We start from the raw sequence: 18943 nt of genomic DNA, 5'->3' as shown, positions 1-18943 counted from the left end.
AACATCTGCACAGTCCAAAAATAAATTAGATGGCCTCAAAATGTGAATGAAATACCAATATTTAAAAATTATATGTAAATGATGTGGCTGGTGAATTATAAGAAGATGTTATGCATGAAGACTCTGAAGCTTTGAGTTGCAGAATTAGAATACTAAATTTTAATACTGTGAAATATTAAAGCACTTTGTTAAAAGTCACATTGCTAAAAGAGCCCAAAGTTCTTAGTAATTCTTACATTTTAGATAATAATCTTCATTATTGTCACAAGTAGGCTTAAATCAGCACTGCAATGAAGTTACTGTGAAAATCCTGTGAAAGATCCCTAGTCACCACACTCCGGCACCTGTTCGGGTACACTGATGGAGAATTCAGAATGTTCAATTCACCTAACAGCACGTCTTTTGGGGCTTGTGGGAGGAAGCCGGAGCTCCCGGAGGAAACCCACCAGACACTGGGAGAACGTGCAGATTCCGTACAGACAGTGACCCAAGCAGGAATCGAAACAGGGTCCCTGGCGCTGTGAAGCAACAGTGCTAATCACTGTGCTACCATGCCGCCCACGTATATGCTTTCAGATTTATAAGATCACTTGTATTTTACTTCACTGAATTCATTTTGTAAGTTATTTCATGGGATGCAAGTGTCACTGGCTAGGCCAGTACATGTTGCCCATCCTGCTGGGGAGGTTTGGAGGGTTCTCAGGGTACAAACTTAATGTAAGGAAAAGCGAGGTTTTCCCAGTGAATGAGCTGGGACGGCGGGCAAATTTAGGGGGGATGCCATTCACGGTAGCGAGGGATATGTTTAGGTATTTGATGATTCGGGTAGCAAGGGAATGGGCGGGGCTCCATGAGTGGAACTTAACGAAGTTGATGGAGAAAGCCAGGGAGGATCTTAAGAGGTGGTATACACTGCAGTTGACATTGGCAGGGAGGGTCCAAGTGGTGAAAATGAATATTCTGCCGAGATTCTTGTTTATTTTTCAGGCTCTCCCGATCTTTACACCAAAGGCCATTCTTCGGAAATTGGACATGTTCATTTCGACTTTGTATGGGTGAGGAAGGTGCCGAGGGCTTAGAGGCCCCTGCTACAGAGGCAACAGGAGAAGTTGCTGTTGCTGAATCTGCTTCATTATTATGGGGCGGCAAATGCGGGTAAGGTGCGGCGATGGTGGGAAGCAGAAACGATAGAGTGGGTTAGGATCGAAGAGGAATCTTGTAAGGCGTCTAGTTTGAGGGCTATGGTGACGGCGGCATTGCTAATGGCTCCGAGTAGGTGTACAGGGAACTTGATGGTACAGTCCATGGTGAAGATATGGAATCAGTTCAGGAGGCATTGTTGGTGGAAGGGATGTTGGTGCTAACGCCGCTGTGCGAGAATCATGGTTTTGAGCCGGGGTGGGGGGGGGGATGGATAGTGTATACAGTAGGTGGAGGGAAGTGGGGCTGGCCAAGGTGAGGGATCCTATTTGGAGGAAGGGTTCGCCAGTCTGGAGGAGCTAAAGGAGAAGCTGTGGCTGCCATGGGGAAGTGAGTTCAGGTATCTGCAGGTTAGGGACTTTGAAGGTCTGGGAGGGGGGTGTTCTCTAGGTTGCTCGGATACACCCTGCTGGAGCGACTGCTACTTCCGGGTGTGGAAGGGGAGGGAAGAATTGGGGATATGTACAAGTGGCTGGGGGAGCAGGGAGGCGAGCGAGTGGTGAAGATCAAGGAAAAATGGGAAGGGAAATTGGGAGGGGAGTTCAATTGGGGAGTATGGAGTGAGGCACTGCATAGGGCAAACAGGACCTCCTCCTGTGCAAGGATGATACAGTTTAAGAAGGTTTGACCAGTTCCTGCAGTGACTGTTGTATATGTTACACACTGCTGCTACTGTGTGCCGGTAGTGGAGGGAGTGAATATTATAAGTTGGCACATGAGTTACCAATCAAGTGGGCTGACTTGTCTGGGATTGGGGTCAAGTTCCTTGAGGGTTTTTGGTGGGTGAATGAAAACATGAAATTGATACCAAACAATGGCAGTTATCAAAATTGATGCTACTATTTTTTATAAACCGTTAACTTACTACTTGATTATTTTTTGGCTACTTTTGGTGAATGTTCCATTTGGAGTTTGCACATTCTCCCCGTGTGTTTCCTCTGGGTGCTCCGGTTTCCACCCACAGTCCAAAGATGTGTAGGTTAGGTGGATTGGCCATGTAAAGTTTCCCCTAAGTATCCAAATGTTAGGTGGGGTTACAGGGATAGGGCTGGGGATTGGGCCCAGGTAGGGTGCACTTTTGGAAGGTCAGTGCAGATTCAATGGATTGAATGGCCTCCTTCTGCACTGTAGGGATCCTATGATTCATCAATAACTTCATAAACATTATCAGTGGTTTCTCCAGTTGGTATATGAACTGAACAGGGTTTTTGTGTTGTTTCTGTATCTCTATTTAATGTGTAAAATCTCACTTGTGGTCTGGAACATCTTGGGGATGACAAATTGACGACTGCAGGTTTTAATACAGATCCATCAAAAATAAAACATTCTAACTAGCATAGCTGTAGGGCGGATTATAGTATAAAACTGAAAAACAATGTGCAGATTTTGCTCAAATCTGAGCTCAGACAGATCTATTCCTATTTCCTAAATGATTATTCATGTTCAGATGGCCTTAATATCACATCATTAACTCCTGATCCAACCTCTTAAAAGCATAAAACCAAATAAAATTACACTTCCAGTAATGTCCCAGCAGACGCCTGCACTGTAAAGGATGCAACAGCAATCTGCTCTTTCACCTCTTGCCAGGCTTTACGCTCATCTGCAGCATTTGCTATGTCAAACAATGCATCATAGATTCCTGGAAAAGATTCTCCCGCATACTTATTATGAGCACTGGGAGCATAAATGATGTGCCTATGGGAGAAAAAGGAAATAAAAAATGTCAATGCCGCACTTCCTTGAATGATATTAAACATAAGCATTCAAACACACGAGTCATGACTGGTTAATCCAGCCGCTTAGCAAAATTAATTTGTCAGGATAGACATTGACATGATAAGAGGGCTTAATAAATTAGGCCCTTTTAAAATAAAGTAACTGCTGTATCACGGAGATCCATTGTTGGAGTGGAAAGTTTCCAGGTTCACCACTCCCACATGAAAAGAAATCAGGATGAAATGATTAGGTTTCCTCCTTTATGGAGCTTCGCGAGCTGTTGTGAGTGCATGACATCTCAATTTATAAAAGTAGGTGGGAGACTGAGGGTGGTGGTAACCAATGCTGGTTGTCATTAGACTCCTAGCAAAATACATACACAGTATTTTACTTCCACAGCATTGTTTTCATCTTACTCTTCCCCCACATATGAATCTCAGAGGCAGAAACCCATTGGCAGAATTTTTGGAAATTTTGATGCATGATATTTTCATAAACTCATTCAGGTTTCTTCACCTGATTATGTGGCAGTAATGCAGATCGGGGTTGGGGTGGAGACTCTACGATTCAAAGGCAGCTTTGTTGATCTTGGCTTGAATGTTGGCCTGCGAACAGCGGTGGGTGGAGGAATTGTTACATGGCCTGTGATCACTGCTGTTCTGGGCCTGAAGGCAACACTTGTATTGTGTCTCCAAAATGCTGACCCTCATACTGCCTGTATTTCCCCAGCACCAATCATAGGCTCTCATTTTGATTGCCATTTGCTCCAACCATGATTGTTGTGGGGATGATTGTACTTCATGATACTCTCTTACTGAACCCATTGGGAGATTTAAAATGAGAGTCTGCCATTTCATTGAGCACAGAGCCTGTTGATTGCTGCAGTGGGGATGAGGTTCAGCAGTGTTATCAGTTTATTGTATTAGCTGCATTGACAGCCGTTGCCTTTAGCAGTCAAGGCCTCATGCCTCTCCACCCCTCTCACCGTCTTTAAAACACACATTAAAACCCAAGTCTTGATCAAGTTCTGATATCTCCTTAGGCTGCATGGTCTCCAATTTTGTTTGGCAATGCTTCTGCGAAGCACCTTGAGACGTTTTACTATATTTAAAGGTGACATGTCATTGTTGTTCAGCATTCGCTTGGTTAAGTGCAGCTGTTGTTTCACTTGTAGGCAAGTGTAATTGGAATAAGTATCTTAAATATTGGGGTAGTCTCCTCCTGGTCAGTGATTGAGGTGTGAAGGATAGGGGAAAGCATCATCTGTTCAGCTGCCATTTATTTATTTTTTAAAGAGTGATGTTTGTTTGGAGTTTTTATGGCTCTTCACAGGGGAAGTGAATTGTATTTCAAATTGACCATTTACTCACTGTAATAACAAGGTGAACAAAGCCTTTTTAACACTAGCATGGCTGAAGAAGCTATTTTGTACCCTGTGTTAACTACATGTATTGATCAAAGAACTATGTTAATAGTGATCTGTCATGAAACATGATTATAAAAGTAATGAATCTCAATCGAGTTATAATTAATGGATCAACAATCATAAATGACAGCCCAGTATTTCTAATAAATACTAATGTATAATCACTGCATAAATTTGGAGCTACTCTCTCATGAGAAAGTACACCTGAAACTGCACAAAGCCTTTTAGAATCATGATAAGGTCCATGGGACAATACACCACGGCCTTGGAAGAGTCTAGCTTTATGAATGAAGAGTTGTTTAAAATGTCCTGAAGAGGCAGTTTTAACTAATTTATATTTGTATCCCTGGGTATTAGAAATAAGGTAAAGCTTTATGCAAGTTGGTTTTGTGTTTCTGTATTGGAAAGGGTTAATGATTTCAGTTGGTCGCAGATGCTTGTACGGTAATCAGGGTTTACGGCATGAAAGCAAACAGGGTTTAAAGAAAAACTAGACTGTCGTTTAGCAACAAGGGGTCGCCCTTTACAGAAAAAACTTTTGAGTTGGTTCTAAGTTAGAGCCAGAAATAGCTGACCACAAGGCAGGTAACTGTAGAAAGCAGATTTCCCAAAAGAACAAAGAGGGGTGTCATTCTATGATACACGATGTGAGCATGGGAGTGGCTGTGTTTTCATGAGCTCCAGCTCTTCTCGTCTTTTAACCTTTTAAAAAATCTGTTTGCACATTTCTTTTTGTGTCTTTTTTTGGCATACCAAACAATGTCCCAAGATTTGTTGGTCAATATTTCAGCATTATTGAGCCGAGAGAAAATACTTAAATCCTTTTCATTCCTGGCGGCTGGAAGAAGTTGAGGTCATCTCATTAGTGGCACAGGTGTTTTTGGGGAGGATTTCCTCCCTGTGTTCTGATGGACAATGGCTGCTAGCGAATGTCTCAGCTCTGCGGAACAAGACATCAAAGCCCAATTTCAAGTGTTGTGAGGCACTTGTATGGAGGATCTGGAGATGCACAAAGAGGTTCTTATAACGGAGAGGGCATTGTCTTTGGTGAATTGAGGGAGCACATTTAATCCTGAATCGAGGCGTGGTGTGGCCTTCCAACCCCTGGCCCTATGTTGTCCCGTTCCTGATGTTGGTTGAGGGATTGGGGGTGGAGGAGCCCACCGGATCTTCCTCCCCAAGATAGAGCCTGGGTTGTTTGCCGTTTGGGTATGGGTGAAACGGCACGTTGGATGCAACGAGGTTTTGTGCTTTGGTCATCGGAATCTTTAGTTTCTGAAGAGTGCTTGCCAACTTTGATCCTGCTTTATCTTTGATTTCTGCCTTCTACATGCACCAGTGGAGAAGTCTTTATCCTGATAACTGCCTCATATCTTGGTTGTTCTCCTGGACTTTGCTCCCTGATAATTATGTTATCAACTTCTTTGTTTGCAGGGAAGTGAGTTATTTGGGTTCAATTTCCTACACCACTGGTTATCTTGATTTAATATTCATGATTCCTTGGGTGGAAGGTGAACCGAGCCGAGTGGGAGGAGGGATAGAAGGTTTGACTAGTCCTGTCCTCACTATGTTCGAGGAGGGTTTCTCCCCCCCCCCCCCCCCCCCCCCCCCCCCCCCGCGAGAGCTAATAATTTTTGGCTGTGCCTTTTTCTTTGTCTGTGTCAAGCAGACTCTGTATTATCGTGTTGAGCACTGGGGTTTGTTAGACTCCCCTTTATGGGCTGTTTCTCCTGAAATGGGTCTCCCTCTCTTACTGTTCTAACTGCTGTCGGAATTCCTGAGTGAGGATAGTCTGAATAAAGGTATTTGGTGGTAGGTGGTGTCTTGGTCCCTCCCAAGAGTGTTTTTTCCCCCCTTCTCCTGTTAGGGTGTGGTGTGTCTTGGATGGTTTGACGGGGGAGGGGTGGTTGGCGTTGCATCCTGCATGGGACCAAACGGGCTTAACTACAAGCTTTGGAGGGTGTCATGGGAGCCCTTGGAGCCAGTTCTCCAATCTTTCATTTTCCTTTGTGGTGGTACTGGGCTAGGCCAGGCTCAGTATTGTGGTCAGTATCGTGTTGCTTCTTGGACAGGGACACCACCCTTGTGGGTGTCATGGGGAATCCAATGTGGGTAGGTCCACATCCAGAGAGGTGAAGATTGAGGAAAAGTCTGAAGGTTGTGTCCAGTAATTATACTTATTCTTTTTCATCTTGGCATTTGAAAGGGGCCCGCTTGGCTGTTGGTTGGTTGCTTCTCATATAGTTGTAATATTTTAGGAGGTGGAGTGTGGGTCCAAGGGGTTAGTTGTGATGGTTCTTGCTCTTGCTGTTGGGGAGGGTTTAAACTAATGTGGCAGGGGGATGGGAACTGATGCAGGAAGTCGGAGGGAAGTAAAACGGGGCCAGAAACAAAATGCAGTCAGGGGGAAAGTGTAAGGCAGAGAAGCCATAGTCAAAAATCAAAAAGGGCCACAGTACAGGATACAGTGACTGAGTGGAGCTCAGTGAATAGGCCCAGTAATACTAAAAGGAATAAAGCAGGAAGTAAAAACATAAATGAAAAGTGAAGATATGGGTTCAACGATAAGGAAAATTAGGAGAAAAGTTAAACGGAAAAATAACTTAGGAGATGTTAAGATTCAAAACGGAGGTATAAAAGCCAACATAAGTGTACTTTACCCGAATGCTCGTAGTATTCGGAATAAGGTAAATGAGTTGATGGCGCACAGTCACCGTGAATGACTATGATTTAGTGGTCATTACTGAAATATGGTTAAAGGATGGTCATGACTGGGAGTTAAATATCCAAGGATATCGAATTATTCGGGAGGACAGAGTGGATAGGTGGTGTAGCTCTGTTATTTAAGGATGACATCCGGCCAGTAGTGAGGCATGACATCGGTGCTGTGGAGGATAAGGTTGAATCCATTTGGGTGGAAATCAGGAATAGTAAGGCGAAAAAGTCACTGATAGGAGTAGTCTATCGGCCACCAAATAGTAACGTTATGGTGGGGCAGGCAATAAACAAAGAAATAACTGATGCATGTTGAAATAGTACGGCAGTTACCATGGGGGATTTTAATCTACATGTTGATTGGTTTAACCAGGTCAGTCAAGGCAGCCTTGAGGAGGAGTTTATAGAATGTATCTGCGATAGTTTCCTCGAACAGTATGTAATGGAACCTACAAGGGAACAAGATCCTGGATCTGGTCCTGTGTAATGAGACAGGATTGATTAATGATCTCATAGTTAGGGATCATCTTGGAAGGAGCGATCACAATATGGTGGAATTTAAAATACAGATGGAGGGTGAGAAGTTAAAATTAAACACCAGTGTTTTGTGCTTACACAAAGGAGATTACAATTGGATGAGAGAAGAGCTGGCAAAGGTAGACTGGGAGCAAAGACTTCATTGTGAAAAAGTTGAGGAACAGTGGAGAACCTTCCAAGTGATTTTTCACAGTGCTCAGCAAACGTTTATACCAACAAAAAGGAAGGCTGTTAGAAAGAGGGAAAATCGAACGTGGATATCTAAGGAAATAAGGCGGAGTATCAAATTGAAGGAAAAAGCATACAAAATGGCAAAGATTAGTGGGAGACTAGAGGATTGGGAAATCTTTAGGGCGCAATAGAAAGCTGCTAAAAAAGCTATAAAGAAAAGTAAGATAGATGATGAGAGTAAACTTGCTCAGAATATAAAAACAGACAGTAAAGGTCTCTATAAATATATAAAACAAAAAAAGAGTGGCTAAGGTAAATATTGGTCCTTTAGAGGATGAGAAGGGAGATTTAATAATGGGAGATAAGGAAATGGCTGAGGAACTGAACACGTTTTGGGTCGATCTTCACAGTGGAAGACACAAATAACATGCCAGTGACTGATGGAAATGAGGTTATGACTCTTGGGGGTCGGTTTGCAGGATTGAAGGAACTGGGAGCGAAGTATGGGCTGGAGCAGGGGGAAATGTTTAGATACATGCAGGTTCGAGACTTTGCCAGAAAGGTGATACAGAGCTTCCCAGTAGAGCCGGCTTCCACATTGCTGGAGGAGGTGCTGACGGCAGGGGGACTGGAGAAGGGGGTAGTATCGGCGGTTTACGGGGCTATTTTGGAAGATGAGAAGGCACCGCTGGACGGGATCTTGGCAAAGTGGGAGGAAGAGTTGGGAGAGGGTATGGAGGAGGGGTTTGGTGTGAGGTGCTCCAGAAGGTGAATGCATCCACCTCGTGGGTGAGGTTAGGGCTGATACAACTGTAAGTGGTACATAGAGCACACCTTACAAGGGCGAAGATGAGCTGGCTCTTTGAGCGGGCAGAAGATGTGGGTGAATGTTGCGGGGGGGGGGGGGGGGGGGGGGGAGGGACTACGTTCACATGTTTTGGGCCTGTCCAAAGCTAGAGGATTACTGGAAGGAGGTTTTTAGGGTAATCTCTAAAGTGATGCACGTGAAACTGGACCTGGGCCCTCGGGAAGCCATATTCGGGGTGTCGGACCTGCCAGGGTTGGAAACGGTGCGGAGGCAGATGTTGAAGCCTTTGCCTCGTTGATCGCCCAACGGCGGATTCTGTTAGAATGGAGATCAATTTCTCCAATCTGTGCCCTGGCGTGGCGGGGGGACCTGCTGGAATTCTTGACACTTGAGAAGGTCAAATTTGAACTGAGGGGAAGGATGAAGGAGTTCTACAATTCATGGGCGTTATTCATTATGCACTTTCGAGAATTGGATCACATCGCACATTAGGGGGCGGGGGACTGGGAGGGTTGGGGGGAGGGGGCTGTATGTGTTAATGGTGACTATGGGTGATCCCTGATTCCTTTTTGTCATTTGTGTATGTTAACATGTGGGCTAAAGTTTGGGGGTTTGATGGGAGGATGCGATCGTTGTTATTGATATGGGTGTGGTAGTATGACTAGGGGTATTACGGTACCTGGGAGTGTGAGCTGCTATTAGTGTAGAAGGCTCGCTGCCCATTGGCCAAGTGTTGTCTTCTCATTGGTCGAGAGGAAGGTAGCTCCGCCTACGAGGCGGAGTATAAGAACCCGTGTTTCCCAGCAGCCAGGTTATTTCTGTACTCTTGCTGCTGGGCACACTTCCTGTAGATTAAAGCCTTCGATTCGGACTACTCCTTCGTTTCTGTGCTTATTGCTCGCACACCAATTTAATCTACAAGATTTTAAATGATGAAGCTCCGCATCAAGCCTGAGTGTCTACGACTCAGCCCCCACGCAGCGAATGCAGCAGCTACATTTAAGCACTGGCTGGCTTGTTTCAACAGCTACCTTAGTACGGCGGAAAACGTCCCGACGAAGGAGCAGAAACTACACATCCTCCACTCGTGCATCGGCACCGCCATATATACGCTCATCGAGGACACGGCTGACTATGATGCGGCCATGGATCTGCTTAAAGGACACTTTGTCAAGCCGGTAAATCAAGTCTATGCTTGGCACTTAATAGCCACAAGGCAGCAGATCCCTGGTGAGTCACTGGACGATTTTTACCGTGCCCTCCTTGTACTGGGGAGGAACTGCAGCTGCCCACAAGTGTCTCCTAATGAGCACACGGAACTCCTCATCCGAGACGCCTTTGTTGCGGGCATGCAGTCCCCACAGATCCGCCAGAGACTATTAGAGAGAGAAACCCTGAGTCTCACAGGGGCACGGTCCCTCGCTAATTCCCTAGATGTCGTGAACAGAAATGCATGCTCCTACGCCCCCGACCGCACGGCGGCCCCCTAGGCAGCATGAAACTCGGCCTCTCTCTCCCCCACGGACTCGGACTCCCCCCAGGCCTGCGCCGCAGGGCGCCCAGAAAGACCCGCGGGGCCCCGTTGCTATTTTTACGGCCAGGCGAAGCACCCCCGACAACGGTGCCCAGCCCTTTCTGCAGTCTGCAAGGGCTGCGGAAAGAAAGGCCACTTTGTGGCCGTCTGCCAGGCCAAGGCGGTCGTTGCGGTCCCGGGCAGCGACCGCGGGACTCCCCCGTCTCTCTCTCCAGGGGCCCTGTGTGGCCCGTGGACCTCACTACCCCCATCGCCACGTTTGACCTCCGGGGGGCTGCCATTTTACGCTCCCGACGCCACGTGCGACCCCTGGGCACCGCCATTTTACGCCTCCGACGCCACGTGCGGGGGACGGGCGCCGCCATTTTGTCCACCCCCCACCATGTGCGACCGACGGGCGCCGCCATCTTGGATCGGCTCCGAGGACCCCGCGGGTGACTACTCACTGCCTGATGAAGACTCCGACTATCTGCCACGACTCGCTTCAGTCACTCTGGACCAGTCTCGACCACGCACCCTCTCTACGGCAACAACAAAGATACTGCTCAACGGGCACGAGATGACCTGTCTGCTGGACTCCGGGAGCACAGCAAGTTTTGTCCACCCCACCACAGTAAGACGCTGCGCTCTCCCTGTCTACCCGGTCAAACAAAAAATCGCCCTGGCCTCTGGCTCCCATTCAGTACAGATCACGGGGTGTTGTATAGCGGACCTCACGGTCCAGGGGAGGGAGTTTAAAAATTACAGACTCTACGTCCTCCCCCACTTCTGCGTGGCCGCACTCCTGGGGTTAGACTTCCAGTGTAACCTCCAGAGTCTAACATTTAAATTCGGCGGCCCTCTGCCTCCCCTCACTGTCTGCAGCCTCGTGACCCTCAAGGTCGATCCCCCGTCCTTGTTTGCAAACCTCACTCCAGATTGCAAACCTGTCGCCATCAGGAGCCGACGGCACAGTGCCCAGGACCGGACTTTCATCCGGTCCGAGGTCCAATGGCTTATGAAGGAAGGGGTCATCGAGGTTAGCAACAGCCCCTGGCGAGCACAGGTTCTGGTGGTAAAGACCGGGGAGAAGAATAGGATGGTCATAGACTACAGTCAGACCATCAACAGGTTTACGCAGCTGGATGCGTACTCTTCCCCCCGTATATCCAACCTGGTCAACAGGATCGGGCAGTACAAGGTCTTCTCCACGGTGTACCTCACGTCCGCCTACCACCAGCTCCCCATCCGAGCAACCGATCGCAAGTACACTGCGTTCAAAGCGGACGGGCGGCTCTATCACTTTTTAAGGGTTCCCTTCGGTGTCACAAACAGGGTCTCGGTCTTCCAAAGGGAGATGGACCGAATGGTCGACCAATACGGCTTACAGGCTACCTTCCCGTATCTCGATAATGTCGCCATCTGTGGCTACGATCAGCAGGACCACAACACCAATCTCCGCAAATTCCTCCAAACCGCAAAGCTCCTGAATCTGACTTACAACAAGGACAAATGCGTGTTTAGCACCGACCGCCTAGCCATCCTCGGCTATGTAGTGCGAAATGGAGTGACAGGACCCAACCCGGAATGCATGCGCCCCCTGATGGAGGTCCCCCTCCCTCTCTGCCCCAAAGCCCTCAAACGCTGCCTTGGCTTTTTCTCATATTACGCCAAGTGGGTCCCCAATTACGCCGACAAAGCCCGTCCCCATATCCAATAAGCCACGTTCCCCCTGTCGATGGAGGCCCGTCAGGCCTTCAGCCGCATCAAAGCGGATGTCGCAAGGCCATGATGCGCGCTATCGATGAGTCCCTCTCCTTCCAGGTCGAGAGCGACGCGTCCTATGTAGCTCTGGCAGCCACCCTCAACCAAGCGGGCAGACCCATGGCCTTCTTCTCCCGTACCCTCCATGCTTCCGAAATCCGCCACTCCTCGGTCAAGAAGGAAGCTCAGGCCATAGTAGAAGCTGTGTGACACTGGGGGCACTATCTGGCCAGCAGGAGGTTCACCCTCCTCACAAACCAACGGTCAATGGCCTCCATGTTCGACAATGCACAGAGAGGCAAGATAAAGAATGACAAGATCTTGCGGTGGAGGATCAAGTTGTCCACCTACAACTACGACATCTTGTATCGTATGGGAAGCTGAACGAGTCTCCCAACATCCTGTCCCGCGGTACCTGTGCCAACGCACAAGTGGACCGCCTCCGATCCCTCCATGCGGACCTCTGCCACCCGGGGATCACCCGCTTCTTTAACTTTGTAAAGACCCGCAAATTGATGCGCGATCAATGAACACAAAAACGAAGGAGTAGTCCGAATCGAAGGCTTTAATCTACAAGAAGTGTGCCCAGCAGCAGGAGTACAGAAATGACCTGGGTGCTGGGAAACACGGGTTCTTATACCCCGCTTCGTAGGTGGAGCTACCTTCCTCTCGACCAATGAGAAGACAACACTTGGGCCAATGGGCAGCGAGCCTTCTACACCAATAGCAGCTCACACTCCCAGGTACCGTAATACCCCTAGTCTTACTACCACATTGGGGATTGACATTGCATTAGTTACTGATTATTGTTTATTGTTGGGTGTAAATTTGGGAGAATATTGGCGGGATTCTCCGATCCCCCGCCGGGTCAGAAAATCTCTGGGGGGCAGCGTGAATCCCTCACAGCGCCCCCCCACCCGGCGATTCTCCAACCCACGATGGGCCGAAGTCACGCCCGTTCTTTGCCAGTCCCGCCGACGTAAATTAGACTACGTCCCTCACCGGCGGGACCTGCCGCTGCGGGCAGGCTTCGGGTTCCTGTAAAGGGGGGGGGGGCACAGGGCAATCTGGCCCCGGGGGTTGCACCCACGGTAGCCTGGCCTGCGATCGGGGTCCACAGATACACGGGCAGGCCTGTGCCATGGGGGCACTCTTTTCCTACGCGTCGGCCGTGTCAGCCTCCGCGATGGCCGACGCATAGGTGAACCCCCCCCGCGCATGCGCGGGATGACATCAGCAGCCGCTAACACCCCCGCGCATGCACAGACCTGCGCCGGCCGGCGGAGTCCCTTCAGCCCCGGATGGCGTGGCGCCAAAGTCCTTCCACGCTGGCCAGCGGGGCGCAAACCACTCCGGCAGTGGCCTAGCCCTTGAAGGTGTGGGGTGACGCCGGTGTGCTTCACGCAACTCCTGCCCCGCCGGGTATGGGAGAATCCCGCCCATGTGAAAAAGGAGAATAAATATATTTTTAAAGAAAGGAAATGAGGCTATGACAGGTGAGGACCTTGAGAAGTTTGTTATCACTAAGGAGGTAGTGATGGGCAAGCTAATAGGGCTAAAGGTCAACAAGTCTCCTGGCCCTGATGGAATGCATCCCAGTGTACTAAAAGAGATGGCTAGGGAATCTGCAAATGCACTCGTGATAATTTACCAAAATTCACTAGACTCTGGGATGGTCCCGGCGAATTGGAAATTAGCAAACGTGACACCACTGTTTAAAAAAGGAGGTAGGCAGAAAGTAAGTAATTATAGGCCTGTGAGCTTAACTTCGGGAAGATGCTGGAATCTATCATCAAGTAAGAAATAGTGAGGTGTCTGGATGGAAATTGTCCCATTGGACAGACACAGCATGGATTCATAAAGGGCAGGTCGTGCCTAACTAATTTAGTGGAATTTTATGAGGACATTACCAGTGTGGTAGACAATGGGGAGCCAATGGATGTGGTATATCTGGATTTCCAGAAAGCTTTTGACAAGGTGCCACACAAAAGGTTGCTGCATAAGATAAAAATGCATGGCGTTAAGGGTAAAGTAGTTGAATAGCTGGAGGATTGGTTAATTAATAGAAAGCAAAGAGTGGGGATTAATGGGTGTTTCTCTGGTTGGCGATCAGTAGCTAGTGGTGTCCCTCAGGGATCAGTGCTGGGTCCACAATTGTTCACAATTTACATAGATGATTTGGAGTTGGGGACCAAGGGCAATGTGTCCAAGTTTGCAGACGACACTAAGATGAGTGGTAAAGCAAAAAGTGCAGAGGATACTGGAAGTCTGCAGAGGGATTTGGATAGTTTAAGTGAATGGGCTAGGATCTGGCAGATGGAATATAATGTTGACAAATGTGAAGTTATCCATTTTGGTAGGAATAACAGCAAAAGGGATTATTATTTAAATGATAAAATATTAAACATACTGCTGTACAAAGGGACCTGGGTGTCCTTGTGCATGCGTCACAAAAGTTGGTTTAGAGGTGCAACAGATGATTAAGAAGGCGAATGAAGTTTTGCCCTTTATTACTAGAGGGATGGAGTTTAAGACTAGGGAGGTTTTCAAGCTAAAGATAGATGGGGGAGGGTGGTGGTTGGCACTACCAGGGTGCTACGAGGCAGGACCTCATGCCCCTGACCACTCGGGGGTGATAATGGCCTCAAGAGCCCTCCAGTACAGCCATTACATCTGGTCTCCAATTTTCGAGGCCACTGGTGATTGCGCCAGCTTCTCATAGTGCCAGCGAGTGGGTGATGAATTCCAGGATCTGACTTCCATCTGGTTCACATACTCACTGGGCGTGAATCAGATTGCATCGCTAGCCTGAGGAGGGGAGAACCTCAAAATGGGTTCTGCCCGACACTAATCGCATTCTGGCCCTCTCGCAAGAGTCTCTGGCCATAACGTGATTTGTACCTACGTGAGCGGGGCGGAGAATCGTCCCTGTCATGTGAAAGCTTGAATGCACATGGCAATCTAAAGCAGAGGAATTGCAAATGGCAAGGTTGAAATCCTGGAGGTGGATTTTCAGTGATGGCATCTGAGAGAAAGCCTTGTGTGGGAGAAGATTTCAAAGTGTGTTCTTCAAGAGGAGTTTGGAAACATGTGTGTGAAAACCAGAATTTCTGTGAGACGTGTTGACTGATGGTGTGACAAGAATCTGGGGGGATTTGATGAGAAATCCACTAAAGTTGTTTTGGGTGTCAGCTGTCACCTGGATTCAGAGTGTAGTGTGTCTGACCACATTTCATCAATTGGTTTCCATGATCTGACTACTTACTGAGAACATTAGAGTATAAAATAAGTTGTAACTTGTGTTATCAAGGTGGGGTGAAGGAGTACTATAGTCAATCTTTTCATGTTTAATGAATGTTTTATGCTTCTGTTAAAAGTTAATTGGCAGTCCTGTGACCCTGTCATCCGTGTCTCTAAACAAAAAATAAATGTTAGGATTTGTGGAGCAGGGTTCCATTCAGGGACTTGACTGTCCAGTGGTAACATCAGCTGGGACTGTAACAAAAAGTCAGATGAATAAACAAAAAGAAATAACCCATTTGTATTCCTGTTTTAGATTCTAAAGCTAGATGGTCTCAGGGGGGAAGGTACAAGTGAAAGCCAACCAAATTTACCAAGCAACAGCTACGCTAAAGCCAATCATTAAACTAACAATGGTCTGACTCTGGCATGATGCAATGATAATGATCATACATGGATTAACAAAGGGAGTTACGAAGAGGTCTTGTTGCTATCCAGATTTTGGAGATTCCTGAGTGCAAACCAGTATTAATTTTCCCAGACAGGATTGAAACCAGACCAGAGGCCTGAGAGGGTGAATCCTGTGACTTCCGCTTTCATGAAATGTGCAACTACCTGAAACTTTAAAATAAGTTTGTTAGATATATCTTTTCAATACATTTTTGAAAATTACCATACAAAGAGTCCTTGTTTTGCCTTAATTGGTTAAATCTCATTGAAACAAAAAGTAGATTTATTAAGTCACTTACAATTGCTGGCAATTGAAATCAAAACAGAGTAAATTGAGTTACATTTGTCAAATTACTTATGAATTGACTATGGGTCCAATCGAACAGCCTCGTCGCACACGACTCAGGACAGAACAAAGCCGTCAAATCTCGAGAAAGGCCTCTCGCAAGGTTTGCGACACTCGAGATGCCTCGCGAGATCTACCGACTTTAAAAGATGTTAAAAAAACTCTGCTCTTGGAATCTTCTATGTATCAGACCATCTTTTGTTTCACAGGCAGCCAGACACTCCCGTGGACTAGTGCAACTCACAACCCTCTTCACCGGATTCGCCATCAGAGGACTGGGATGTCTCCATCAATTCCTCCTCTGACAGGGTTTCCCCTCTCGACAAGCTCAGGTTGTGTCACACACAACAAACAATGATCTGAAGTGACACTCTTGCAGGTGCATATTGGAGAGTGCCACCTGATGTGTCCAGATATTTCAAATGCATTTTTAACAGAGTGATGGCTCTGGTTAATTTTTGGCTATTATAATAGCCACATTCAAGTTCAGTCTGTGGATTCCTTACATTATCATGGATGCATATTTCTGGGCGGATGGAGGCAAGAGGGGTGCCATGGACTGAATTTTACATTCCTGTCCCCTCCCCTGCCTAGGGGATGAGATGACAAGTTGGAAAGGGGCATAAAATTGGGCAATTCATCACTTCCAATGGAGAGGGGTCAGGCAGCCCACCTGGTTGTGGGTCAACTGAGTCCCTCAAGTGACCAATTTATGTCCACGAAAGGACCTCCTCCGAGGATTTTACCCACGGTGCTAGAGGCCAACGTTTGGTCACCATACTGCCAAGGTAAACCCATGCCCATGGACCCTCTGAAAGCTGTGAACCGCCACCCGGACTCTCCTCACCAGACCATGCATCCTGGTTCCAAAGCTAAATACCTTCCCCTCAGCCTCACTGTAGTCCCAACAATGGGCCCTGCTCCTGTTAGAGCTGCTGAGACATGGAGGCTTTTGGCCCTCTGACTGGCCAGTAGCTCTCTAAGGCAGGACTTCCTCTTGGCGAGGGGTGCCGTCTCGAGCCAATTAAAGAGTCGTCATCCATTTAATGACTGCTGGATGAGCTGGCCATGCAGAGATAAGTGCAGCACCGTCTTACTCTCCCCTACCCCAGAGATAAGTGCACCCCTGATTTCTATATGAGGAGGTGGAACCACTGCCCCAAGATAAAATTCAGCTCCAGTTTTCTGGCAGAGGCCAAGAGGCCCTGCACTTATCAAAGGCTTTGTTATTTCCTTAGCCTGTGGTCAGTAGACACCTTCACATTCCTGGAGTCCTTATACCAAGCTGGTCTGAGCACAAGTCAGTCAAAAGCACCCCAACTTGTTAAATGGCCCTTTCACTAGCCCAGAACGGGGCACTTTCTTCCTTACACTTGAGGTTACAGAGTGAATAAAGAAGGCATTCTCTGAACATTTGTTGGCCAATTTTATTATTTCTGTGTTGTATCAGCTCATGTCATGTTCTCAACCTTTTAAGCTCTTTGGGCACTCGAAGGGGATGGATCTGTGAGCACCGCTTCAGTCGCATGATGTTGCATGGTCTGAATGGCAAGTGGCCAGAGGTGTCTCCTAATGAAGGCCCACTTGCACAGCACTACACAGTGATGCTGTGTGATTGAATTTTGTGCGCTCTTTATCTCACCATTACACAATTTAATGGTAGACGGGTTTCAAATTAATTATATAAAACATATAGCTGCAATTGTGCTTGGGTCTAGGTAGTTATTTCTTGTGGCCTTGTTTCACATATTTCAGTAATTCCCTCAGCAACAATGTAAAACTTATTATGCGGAGAATTTCCACTCAGGTGAAACTGTAACAGAATCAAATAGCACATTTAAATTCTGCTGTAAACATTTGTTATTTTACTACATAGCTAAATGATTGGTACATTGCTCGTCCATGACATTCCATTAAGTCCATTAACAACAGTTTGTAATTTTATGTAAAAGGAGGTGAATCAATAAAAGTTAAAATAACAAAGTAATTTCTCCCCGTGCCTGCGTGTGTTTCACCCCCACAACCCAAAGATGTGCAGGGTGGGTGGATTGGCCACGCTAAATTGCCCCTTAATTGGAAAAAAAATAATTGGGTACTCTAAATTTTAAAATAAAGTAATGCAATCGTATAACCAAATTAAAAGAGGCGCAGGGAATATCTAGACAAAATTGGTTAAATACAGCTTAGCAAATAAACTTATTTAGGAGCTAATTTACACAATAGAACATCATCTGATAAATGGAATGCAGGCAACGGTGGGATTACTACATTCTGACTATATCAACCCTTACCTATAGAAGGGTCGCCCAGGTAATCCCATAGGATGAATGAAGGATCGTTCCAGCAACATCAATTGATCATTTACTATTCGTACAGCGAGAGCACTATAAAATACATTAACAAAAAGTGAGTGAAATTACAGATTTATATGTTTCCAGATAGAGGATGGTTTCATTTGCCCAAAGGAAATTGCCAAAAAAGTTGCATTAGGAGCTTATTCTCTTGGACAAGCAAAATGGTTCAACCAGGTGGTAGGATAGTTGTAATGTCACTGGACTAATAAACCAGAGGCGCAGGCTAATGCCCTGGGGTCATGGGCTCAAATCCCACCATGGCAGCTGGTGGAATTCAAATTCAATTAATTAAATCTGGAATTGAAAGCTTGTCTCAGTAAAAATCTATCTGGTTCACTAATGCCCTTTAGAAAGGGAAATTGGTCACCCTTACCTGGTCTGGCCTACATGTGACTCCAGACTCACAGTAATGTGGTTGGCTTTAAATTGTCTTCTGAAGTGGCTAAGGGCCATTAGGTTCAAGGGCAATTAGGGTTGGCTAACAGGTACTTGTCAGCGGTGAGCACATCCCATGAAAGAATGAGATAGCACCTCAAGAGTTCTCTTGGAAATTTGCAAGGAGTAACTGAAACCCAAACACTTCGATTATGGAGCGTTCCTTCGTGACAGACCAAAAATAGAGAAGCATGAAAGGAGGTATTTGGCTGTCTGTTGAAATGTCTCTTAAAGGCAAAAATGCATCTTGAATTTTCTGGATGGA

General features: G+C 46.8%; 1 protein-coding gene across 1 annotated transcript in view; it reads right to left on the bottom strand.

The window, feature by feature from the left end:
* Positions 1 to 2223: 2223 nt before the first annotated feature.
* naalad2 (N-acetylated alpha-linked acidic dipeptidase 2) overlaps positions 2224 to 18943 on the bottom strand; it is a 232795-nt gene continuing 216075 nt past the window's right edge. The window contains exons 18-19 of the mRNA XM_038818871.1: positions 18181 to 18273; positions 2224 to 2898 (exon numbers count right to left, since the gene is read on the bottom strand). Of these exons, the coding sequence (XP_038674799.1) occupies positions 2712 to 2898; positions 18181 to 18273 (280 nt within the window). The 3' untranslated portion in view covers positions 2224 to 2711. The remainder of the gene's footprint in view (positions 2899 to 18180; positions 18274 to 18943) is intronic.

This window comes from Scyliorhinus canicula, chromosome 14, assembly GCF_902713615.1.
Source record: "Scyliorhinus canicula chromosome 14, sScyCan1.1, whole genome shotgun sequence".
In the NCBI taxonomy this organism is placed as follows: domain Eukaryota; kingdom Metazoa; phylum Chordata; class Chondrichthyes; order Carcharhiniformes; family Scyliorhinidae; genus Scyliorhinus; species Scyliorhinus canicula.
Note: the sequence above shows the minus strand (reverse complement) of the source record. Positions and strands in the feature narration are given on the sequence as shown.